Source organism: Oryx dammah, unplaced genomic scaffold, assembly GCF_014754425.2.
Source record: "Oryx dammah isolate SB20612 unplaced genomic scaffold, SCBI_Odam_1.1 HiC_scaffold_9, whole genome shotgun sequence".
Lineage (NCBI taxonomy): Eukaryota > Metazoa > Chordata > Mammalia > Artiodactyla > Bovidae > Oryx > Oryx dammah.
Window position 1 is genome coordinate 58161292 of NW_024070193.1, and position 10394 is coordinate 58171685.

Here is a 10394-nt window from a genome sequence, read left to right on the forward strand (position 1 = left end):
TTTCTCAGCCTGTTAAATGTGTTCAGGTTTGGGCAAAAGAATAGCTCTATTGGAAAGGTGGGGAGATGTAAACTGCAATTTCCTGCCCCAAGAATCAACACTAATCCTGATTACACGTACCGTGTGTATATTTCATAATTAAGTGGCACTCGAATGAACCCACGCGCTTTCAAGAGCATGCTCTGGGGCTGGAATAAAATCAAGCCTTTCTGATGTGGCGCGGGGGACAGCTGGCTCGCGTTACTTGCGCCAGAGTGGGTCGGAGCGATGCCTGTTGCCTGCAGTGGCGCTTTGCCACGCGCAGAGCTTCCCTGGCCGCCTCGAAAACGATTCGAAGGGACCCCGAGGCCCGCTGTCTCGCTGCGATCGGGCACAAAGCTGCGACCTCACTCGAACCACTCTGTCTCCAAAAAAAAAAAAAAAAGCAACACGTGAGATTTGATCTCACCCCTGCCTTTTCCCTCAAACATCTTTGCAGCTCAGGTCAAGGCTGATGTGGAAGAGGCTTGAGCGGTAACAAGATCCCCGAGCCCGGGCTCCCCTGCCAAACTGCCCTTTCTCTTCTTGCTCTCAAGCCTGCCTCACGGAACTTCCATGTTGAGTATCTTGGAATCTAAAAAACACAAAAAGTACTTTAAAACTGCAATTCTCCAAGACTTCTGTGGATCAAAAGAAAACAAAAGCCGGGGAGGTGGGAGTGGACGGGATGGTGATCAAAGCAGAGAGCCACCGAGAGCCCGCATTAAACCAGCGGGACGACATGAGAGAAGCGCTGGGCTGAGCGCGCTCCAGACCACGTTCCAAGGGCCTGGGGGCTTCGGTGCCCGGACCTGCGAGGCCCCAGCCCCGGCGCGCTCGCTTAACCTGCTCCCTCCCTCTCCCTGGCTGGGCCTTGACCTGGCTGGGCCACTGCCGCGTAGAATTGATAACCACCCTGGAGCGTCGAAGTGCGTGAAGGACCGCCTCACTCTCTAACCCAGAGGTGTCAATATCTACGCTGCTGTGGTTGGAATCTAAGTTGGAACACTTCGAGCTGCTCTGCACCGGCGTATGCGCGCTCAACGAATTCTGCCACCGCCTAGAGTTGCGGGAGAAGAGTTTCCCGTGTGATCGCGTTCAGTTCAGGAAGCAGAGTCCCGACCTCTCAGCCGGAAAACGCGCTTCCGGAGCGACTAAAAGCGGCGTCTATAATTATCTATTAACAGCAAATATTCAGGCTTCTTATCTGCAAAGAAACGTGCTCCACACTTTCTGTATTAATAAACAATGCAATAGAACAGCGTCATCTTGCTCTGCCGTCTGCAGAAACGCAGGGGAGAAACAGGCAGCTGGGGCGAAAGGGTTTAATTCAATATCAAACTGATTATTTCACTAATTATTCCACCTTCTGTGTTGCGCTGCAGAGAAGAACAGGGAACCTTAACGGCGGGGCTGCTTGAGGACCTTTGTTTCTCGGCGTCAGGTCCAGCTGAAGATGGGAGGGGGTGGGATCTGAGATTCAGGGAAACTGAGAGTGGATTTTCAATTGTGGGGCGTAAAAGTGACTGCCTCCTGAAGCAGGCGTGAGCGTGGGGGTGACAGTACTTCCCAATAGCCCACCCCACCGGGGCTTCTGATTCAGAAGCTGACGGCTTCGGTCCTGAAGGATAGCAGTGCGCTCTCGCCGTCCCCGGAATCCCCAAAGCCCAAAGTTCCTCTCAGTAAACCCTTCCCATTGGGTAAAAGGGAAGGACCGAACAAAAAGTGGTTCCTGCGTGTTGAAAGCCAGAGGGTCCTCCAGGGGAGGAAAGTGTGCCTGAAGTTACAGCCCCCGACGAGGAAAGAGACTTCTCTCAGGCCTCCCTCCAGCTGGTCCCAGATCCTCACCCTCAGGGACCGGTGCCTTCCTGCAGGCCATCAACTTGCAGAGCATTCCTACCTCCTGCCTCCACAATCTGCGCCCGCCCCCTCACCCCCACTCGGAGAGCTGTCTTGATTTCTGTGCCAAGAGTGGACCCAACTACGGAGACCCTAAACTCCAGCGAAATACGGACACCAGGACTGATTCTCATAGCAGGACAGCATCTCAAAAAAAAAAAAAAAAATCAGGCTAAAGGATAGGAAAATAAAGTCGCAGGCAACTTGATCCAATTAGTAAATGCCTAATTGAATTAGTGTCACCTCCACCAACCAATCAGCGGGTCCCGAGGCTGTGGGGCCGCGAAGCCACTCCCTGGCCTCACATATATAAAGCAGCCAATGACAGCCTGCAAGTTTCCAAGTGGTCAACCTGACCGATAGTTTGTCAGTGGAGAAGGGCAGAAAGGCTAGCTCTGGTGGTGGATGGGGAGAGAGATCTGACTTCTTCCTGTGTGTGCGGGCCAGGAGAGTACAGGTCCAGAGAGGCAGAAGGGACCGGGAAGGAAAAGCAGATCTCTTCTCGGTCAGCTTTTGCCTCTTGCCTTCAAACCCCGTGCGCTTTCCATTCGGAAAGGGCTCGGGATTCGCGGCGCGCAATTGCGCGCGCCTTAGCGGCCCGCGTGTCGCCAGGTGGGTAACCCGGCACAGGAGGAAGGGGAAGTTACCTTCCCCTCGGAAGAGGGCGCTGGCTCCCCCATCCTGCCTTTATAATCAGGTCGCGGCCGGAGAGGAAGCAGCCAGCTGCCGTCTGCGCTCTGCAAAGCATGCAGTTAGGGGAGCAGCTCTTGGTGAGCTCTGTGAACCTGCCCGGCGCGCACTTCTACCCGCTGGAGGGGGCGCGAGGAGGCGGCGGCGGGAGCGCCGGCCACCTCCCGGGAGCGGCCCCCTCGCCTCAGAGGCTGGACTTAGACAAAGCGCCCAAGAAGTTCTCGGGCAGCCTCTCGTGCGAGGCGGCGAGCCGGGAACCTGCGGCCGCCGGCGCGGGGGCCCCCGCAACCATGCTCAGTGACGCCGACGCCGGGGACGCCTTTGCCAGCGCCGCGGCCGTGGCCAAGCCGGGGCCCCCGGACGGCCGCAAGGGCTCCCCCTGCGGGGAGGAGGAGCTGCCCTCGGCCGCCGCGGCCGCTGCAGCCGCCGCCGCGGCCAGCGCGCGCTACTCCATGGACAGCTTGAGCTCGGAGCGCTACTACCTCCAGTCCCCCGGGCCTCAGGGCTCGGAGCTGGCGGCGCCCTGCTCGCTCTTCCCGTACCAGGCGGCGGCTGGGGCGCCCCACGGGTCTGTGTACCCGGCTCCCAACGGGGCGCGCTACCCCTACGGCTCCATGCTGCCCCCCGGCGGCTTCCCCGCGGCCGTGTGCCCACCCGGGAGGGCGCAGTTCGGCACGGGAGCCGGCGCGAGCGGCGGCGCGGGCGGCGGCGGCGGTGGAGGCGGCCCGGGCGCCTATCAGTACGGCCAGGGGGCTCCGCTCTACGGGCCGTACCCAGGGGCGGCAGCCGCAGGTACCTGCGGAGGACTAGGGGGTCTGGGGGTTCCCGGCTCCGGCTTCCGCGCCCACGTCTACCTGTGCAACCGGCCTCTGTGGCTCAAATTCCACCGCCACCAAACCGAGATGATCATTACGAAACAGGGCAGGTGAGCGCAGCGCGGAGGGGCCCGGAGGCGCGGGGGCAAAGAAGGCCTGTGTGGTCCTGGGGTGGCCGGGAATGGGGGCCCGCGGCCCGCCCACTCGGCTCGTGGCTGGGAGAGTTTCCTCGCTCTACCAGTGGAGACGCCGCGTCTCCAGTCCGTCCGCGCACCGGCGCTTCGTTCAGGGCGCTAAGGCTAAAGCCGCTTACCCCCTTCGCTCTCCTCATCCTCACCCAGACTGACGAGAAGGAGGCGGACATGGAAATTGAGGCTTGTCCACAAGGCTGAATTTCCTAGATCCCCCTGCCCAGCTGTACACGGGTCCCTGCAGGCCGGCCAGAAGGCTCGAGGGGTGGCTCTCCCCGAGCGCTGGAGATGGGCTCCCGCAGTTTTAGGCGCCAAGGTCTCCACGGGGCGCATCCGGGGGACGAGCGCGAGGACGTGAGCGGCGGCAGAGAGGGCTGATCCGGGGAGTGGGTTAGGCCGGCCTCTGGAGTCCGACTGGGCTGGGATACCGGGCCTGAAAAAGTTCGGCTACAAATCCCACTGAGGGCACTGGTTCATTCTGGGGAAAGTGAGGGGTGGGTGCTGCGAGAGGGGCGTCCGAGGGACACTTTTAGCCTTACCAGTAGAGTTTTTGTTTCTGTTTTTTTTTAAACGAGAGCAACTTAATGTTCCCTGGCACTCGTACTTGTAAAAAATAAAAATAGATTTTTAAATAGAAACATCCTGGATGAGTATCTGAATGGGCTGAGAAACTGAGTGAGGGATGCCGAAGCGCGGGCACTGGGGAAATAACATTGGGGCAAATTACTGCGGGAAAGAGATTTCCCCGCGAGTTGCCAACTCAAGAATATTGTACGTGGTGAGGGCCACTTGACCCACCGGTATTCTGTTTGTAGACTTCCCAGGGTCGTACTCGAACGTGGGTCCGTGCCCAGGCGTCGCGATTTACATCTGGTTCTATTCCCTTGCACAGACGCATGTTTCCTTTTTTGAGCTTCAACATAAACGGACTCAATCCCACCGCCCACTACAACGTGTTCGTAGAAGTGGTGCTGGCGGACCCCAACCACTGGCGCTTCCAGGGGGGCAAATGGGTGACCTGCGGAAAAGCGGACAATAACATGCAGGGTGAGGAGAGAGGAGGCTGGGCGGGGTGGAGCGCTGGGAGCCCCGCTCAGGCCGCGCACAACCCGATCTCGCACCGCTCCCTCCACATCCCGGGCCTGGAGGTGTTAGCAGGAGTTTCTTTGTGTTGAATGTTTGATCAAGGGAGAGAATCGCTGTCAGACCTCTTGCCTACTAGCGTAGAGCATGTTAACCACGACCCTAGCTAGCCTGCCCCGCCACATCCCTACCTCTGAGGACATCATTGCCTTAAACTCCCCGGGGGGCAAGGCTCCTGACATTTTAATCTTACCTTGAGAAAAGATCTCCCCAAGGTTGAGTTTATCATAAAAATCCAACCACCTTCCACCATCAGATCTTGACCTTCTAGCTTCAGACACCGGCAAATTGACCTTCAAGAGGCACTGCCCATTGGCTCCATTTTTGCTTTGTCCAGGGAAGGCCGGAAGCACAGGGCCCCTGGGAGGGGAATCAGTAGAGACTACTTGGTCTCCACTGGTCTTAAGCCTCTAAAGAGAGACGGGCATTGCAAGTCTAGCTCTTAAATCTTGCCCATGAGCAGTAAAGTATCTCTGCCCCTACCTCCGTTTGCAAACAGCCATATATGCTTGAGTTTTGTGTTTTGTTTCATTTTCTCTTAGGCAACAAAATGTATGTTCACCCCGAGTCTCCTAATACTGGTTCCCACTGGATGAGACAGGAGATTTCCTTTGGGAAGTTAAAACTCACCAATAACAAAGGCGCAAACAACAACAACACCCAGGTAGGGTGGCAGAGGAGGTGGGGTCTTCTGGCTGTGAATCTCTTTTCTAATGAGTTTCTGTATTCTTTACTGTGTCTATAATATTTGCAGCTACCTGTTGCCACTTTCTAGTATTTTTTTTTCCTTTGACCTTTCTCAGTTCTACTTTTTTTTTTTTTTTTTTTTTTCCTATTGGATTTCAATAACAGTGGGTGAACAATTAGGAGCAGAAAGACTGAAATCTTTTGGTGACTTAGGAAACCGAGAGGCGAGAGTGTTTATGAAACACACATATTTGGCTATGTTTTAAGTTTCAAAAATGGCAACAGAAAAAGTTAGCTGTGGGCTGAGGAGCAAGCAAGTTCCATTCCAAAATATTTAATTGGCCAAAGTCGACTTCACTTTTGCAATTTGGCAGCTCTTTTTTCTGTACCATTTGCAGATGATAGTGTTACAGTCTTTACACAAGTACCAGCCGCGACTGCACATTGTCGAAGTCACAGAGGATGGCGTGGAAGACTTGAATGAGCCCTCTAAGACACAGACCTTCACTTTCTCAGAAACGCAGTTCATTGCTGTGACTGCCTATCAAAACACCGATGTGAGTGCCCCAGAGTCCCCAGCATCCCCAAAGCCCCATCCAGGGTGAGAGAGAAAGCACTCAGTGACTGTCTTTTTTCCTTATCTAGATAACTCAACTAAAGATTGATCACAATCCCTTTGCAAAAGGCTTCAGGGACAACTATGATTCGTAAGTGCACCTTTATTTTTCCTTGCCTGGTCATCTTTGGGTGAGACATATTGAATCAGACACTTTCTTGAGACCATGTTCTAGGAAGAGCTTTCACAATTGGGATTTTTACCCATTTTTATTTTTGCATATATTTGGCTTTGACTAATCTTGCTTTGGAATTTTCACAGAAGGATTTTGTTCATTTCTAAAGAAATGTTAAGGGCTTAAACATGAGAAGCTTTTATTTTTTTAACATTTGAGTGGAGATTTGAAATTTTCATAATCTGCATTTATATGCCTCCTTCCCATTTGATCCTAGTTTTTTTTTTAATTCTCTCAGGAGCAGGGATTATTCCCTCTCATTTTTTTTACATAAGAAAAACCTTAAACCAAAAGGATGTCATTTTCATAACATCAAACAGCAAAGCCCACAAGTGCCTTTTAAATTTGGCATTTCTACCCACCTCAGCCAGCATTCCTTCCCTACTACAGAAGGGAGAGTTGCACCCAGTTCTTCAAGTTGTAGGATTTGAAAAGATGGAATTTCTATAGTTTAAATGCTTAATGCCTGGGAGGAAACTATCTCTTTCATGATGGGAAATTTTGTCCCAGTGAGCCAAGAGTTCAGCTAAAATGGACTGGTGCCTCCCCACCTCTGGCCCTTCACTCAGCAGACCAGCGCTCAGGCTCTAGAGCCTTCTTCATTTCTGGGATGTAGACTGGGGACAACATTAGGGTTTTTTTTTTTTAAGTGTTTCTCTTTGTATTGTAGCATGTACACCGCTTCCGAAAATGACAGGTTAACTCCATCTCCCACGGATTCTCCTAGATCCCATCAGATTGTCCCCGGAGGTCGGTACGGCGTTCAGTCCTTCTTCCCGGAGCCCTTTGTCAACACTTTACCTCAAGCCCGATATTACAATGGTGAGAGAACCGTGCCACAGACCAACGGCCTCCTTTCACCCCAACAGAGCGAAGAGGTGGCCAACCCTCCCCAGCGGTGGCTTGTCACGCCTGTCCAGCAACCTGGGACCAACAAAATAGACATCGGTTCCTATGAGTCTGAGTATTCTTCCAGCACCTTGCTCCCATATGGCATTAAATCTTTGCCCCTCCAGACGTCCCATCCCCTGGGGTACTACCCTGACCCTGCCTTCCCCGCGATGGCAGGGTGGGGAGGCAGAGGCTCTTATCAGAGGAAGATGGCAGCTGGACTCCCATGGACCTCCCGAACAAGCCCCCCGGGGTTCTCTGAAGATCAGCTCTCCAAGGAGAAAGTCAAAGAAGAAATTGGCTCTTCTTGGATAGAGACACCCCCATCCATCAAGTCTCTCGACTCCAATGATTCGGGGGTATACACCAGTGCTTGTAAGCGAAGGCGCCTGTCTCCTAGCACCTCTAGCAATGAAAATTCTCCCTCCATAAAGTGTGAGGACATTAACGCTGAAGAATACAGTAAAGACACCTCAAAAGGCATGGGGGGTTATTATGCTTTTTACACAACTCCATAAAGAGTTATTTTAACCTTGTCAAAATGAGCTCACCATTTGCCCATGGACTGGGTGGTGTTTCTGTTGTCTTCTTTGCCTAGGTTGTTGCCAAAAAGACATTTGCCTTCCACCCCGATGTGTCCTGTTTTGTGCAATTCTCTAAAAGAAGGTGCCAAAGCTTTTTGATTGCTGCAGGTAACTGAAACAAGCCTAGACTTTTTTTTTTTTTTTTAATGAAATTAGCAGAGGACTTTCAAGTGTTTTTAAATTTGAAGGTGATTCAAAGTTACGGATTTATTTATTGGAGACACTAGACATTCAGTGAACTGGGGCTGTGGAGACAGAGGGCCTAGCGTTATCAAAGATGTTGAAAGCTTTGGTGTTTTTTTGTTGTTTTTTTTTTTAATCGGTAAATCTGTAAGCAAATAGAAGCCCAGAGTGGTAAAATGGTTTTGCTTCTGGGAGAGAAGGGTGGGCCTTAAGCTTCAACAAGGAAATTTTTGCTGTTAACTTTCTGCTAGGGAAAGAAGACATTAAGCCTGGGAGGCAAGAAGAGCTTTGTGAAGGTGCTGGTTTGGCCCAACTGATCTTCCCAGGCTTTGAAACAAGCCATGTTTGCCCAAGTTCACTCGCCTCATGTGCTAGGCCTCTGCTGTGTGCCCCTGGGGCCAACCGGGGCCTCATAGGACTCAGGAGACAGCAAAGGGGTCGCCAAAAAAAAAAAAAAAAAAGGATAATTTTAAACTGTACAGTTGTGTGTGCTTAGATACACTGTAGAATAATGTGGAAAATATTGTATAAATAGTTGCATAGGTATATGAGATTATGTAAAATCAGTGCTTTGGTTTTGTAAAATCACTGGACCACAGCTACCGGAGCAGGGAGCAACATATGGGAATATTCTGTCTACTTCTTAGCTAGTTAAGAATGTATTCAGCTACTGTACCAACTTGAAACGGTGTTAAGGAAAACTCCCCGGTCATCCTCTTCCTCCACCACCCCCACTACCCAACTCGGTAACCTGAGGGAGCAGAAACCTTAACGCCCCAGCTCTTACAGGCTTTCTAGAGACCTTGGATTTTTATGTACAGTCGTAGTCATTTTTAATAAATGTGGTTCGTTAAGGGAACAGGCCTAGCTCTGTCATCTGTACGATGGGTTTTCATCTTTGTTTCAAATATCTTAGTCTGCTTTCTCCACTTTCCTCCAGCAGGAACACAGTTCCACCAACCCGCTCCCCCCACGGAAGGCCCTAGAATGTCTAAGTGGATACTGTCCTCTCCATGGGGTGGGGATGTTCTTGTTTATCTTTTTTTCTTGAAGGTGAAGGGTTGTTTCCTCGCCGCTCTGGGAAGTCTGGACAATGGGGGTTGGGGCCGGGGAGGGGCGGTGCAAGACTGCCCGCAGCAGGCTTGATGGAGCCCAGCAAGCCTCCACCCCCAAGTCCTCGGCTTCCGGGCCGTTCCCGGGCCTCCCATCCCCGGCCCCACGTGGGCTCCCCGGGCACCCTCGCGGCCCTCTGATCACCCACGAGTTCCGGATCCCCCGAGATCAGGCGGGTGCGGGCCGCCTCCACCCCCGCTACGCGGCTTCCTCCTTCCCTGAGCCCCGGGCTCTGGGAATGCGGGGGCAGCTCCGGGCCGGGGCGCGAGCACTGCGGCGGGAGCGCTCTGTGCGGGCCGGCTGCGGAGTCGGTCACCTAGCGTTTAGCGTCGCTTCCTCGGCTCTCAGTCCCCGGGAGGGCAAGGGCCACTCCATCCCCCGACTGACTCCTGGGCCCGCGGAGTTAAATCCAGGAGTGTGGCCGAGGGCCCTTTGTCCTCCTGCCAGACGCCCTGCCGCGCTTATCGGCAGACGGCTTCTGGCCCGGTTTGCAATCCTTTCCAGCCCCCTCCCGACCCTCTCGGGGTAAAGGTCTGAACGGGAGGGTCATTCTGCTAACTGCGTGGCGCGGAAATGCAGCTGCTAAGAGGATTAGTGCTGGGCGGCGAGCGATCGGCCGGGCCCTCCTCCCCTTCCGCGCCCAATTAAGGCCGCCGCGAGCTCGCTCCTCGCCTCGGCCTGGGCTCTCATTCCCACCGCCCTTCCCGGCTCCGAGTCATCCTTCCCGCGCCGCCCGTGACCTTGGGCTCTGGGTCTCTATACTCGCCCTTCCGGCGATGCCTGTTCAAAACGCCCCGAACTTTACCGGAGCTGGAAGCGAAAGCCTTGAAATTTGGCTTATGTGTGTTTGTTGGGGATGATAAATTCAGACGGAGGAGGACGTCGAGGAGCCCCCCTAAGCCGTCCGCGCTCTCCCCTCCCCCAACCGCAAGGAACCCGACCGTACTGGGAGATACGATGGAATTTCGAAACGGTGTTCTCTTCTGCTTTCTGCAAAGACTGCAAATGCTAATCACCTCCGGTATGGAGCAGACACCGGCCCCAGTCTATTTCCAGTCCTGTATATTTTTGCACCGTACAGTAAAAAGAACCTGGTACTTGTGAAAAGTCCCTCACAGTGTTTAATAGAAACGTAAGTGGCTGAGTGGCCCCAATTAACACCTTGTGATAAGGCATTCCTAAGATGGAGTGTCAGACACCAAATTGTGAAGAGATGTATCTAATTAATCCTCCTAGAATGACACCGATAAACAAGCTTCTATTTAAATAAAGATCAAGGACTCGGCGCCCCGTTTGTTTACATTCACCGCCGGGGGTCCCAGCGTTTGCGCCCGCGCAGACTGCCTGAGCCGGGGAGCGCGGGTGGGGGGGACACAGGCTTGGGAGGGT

The 10394-nt window shown here is 53.4% G+C and overlaps 1 protein-coding gene across 3 annotated transcripts; it reads left to right on the forward strand.

Annotated features, from left to right (window-relative positions):
• The first annotated feature begins 2305 nt into the window (after positions 1-2305).
• EOMES (eomesodermin) lies at positions 2306-8771 on the forward strand. Of its 3 annotated transcripts, none has more exons than XM_040246347.1 (6): positions 2306-3532; positions 4506-4660; positions 5299-5420; positions 5842-6000; positions 6089-6150; positions 6905-8771. In XM_040246347.1, exons 1-6 carry the CDS (start codon positions 2664-2666, stop codon positions 7641-7643), a joined length of 2106 nt encoding a protein of 701 aa, XP_040102281.1. In that variant the 5' UTR covers positions 2306-2663; the 3' UTR covers positions 7644-8771. The 3 variants fall into 3 exon arrangements, with proteins under 3 accessions (XP_040102281.1, XP_040102282.1, XP_040102283.1); XM_040246348.1 differs by having other exon boundaries at positions 6962-8771; XM_040246349.1 differs by lacking the exon at positions 2306-3532 and having other exon boundaries at positions 3974-4660.
• The last annotated feature ends 1623 nt before the right edge of the window (positions 8772-10394 follow it).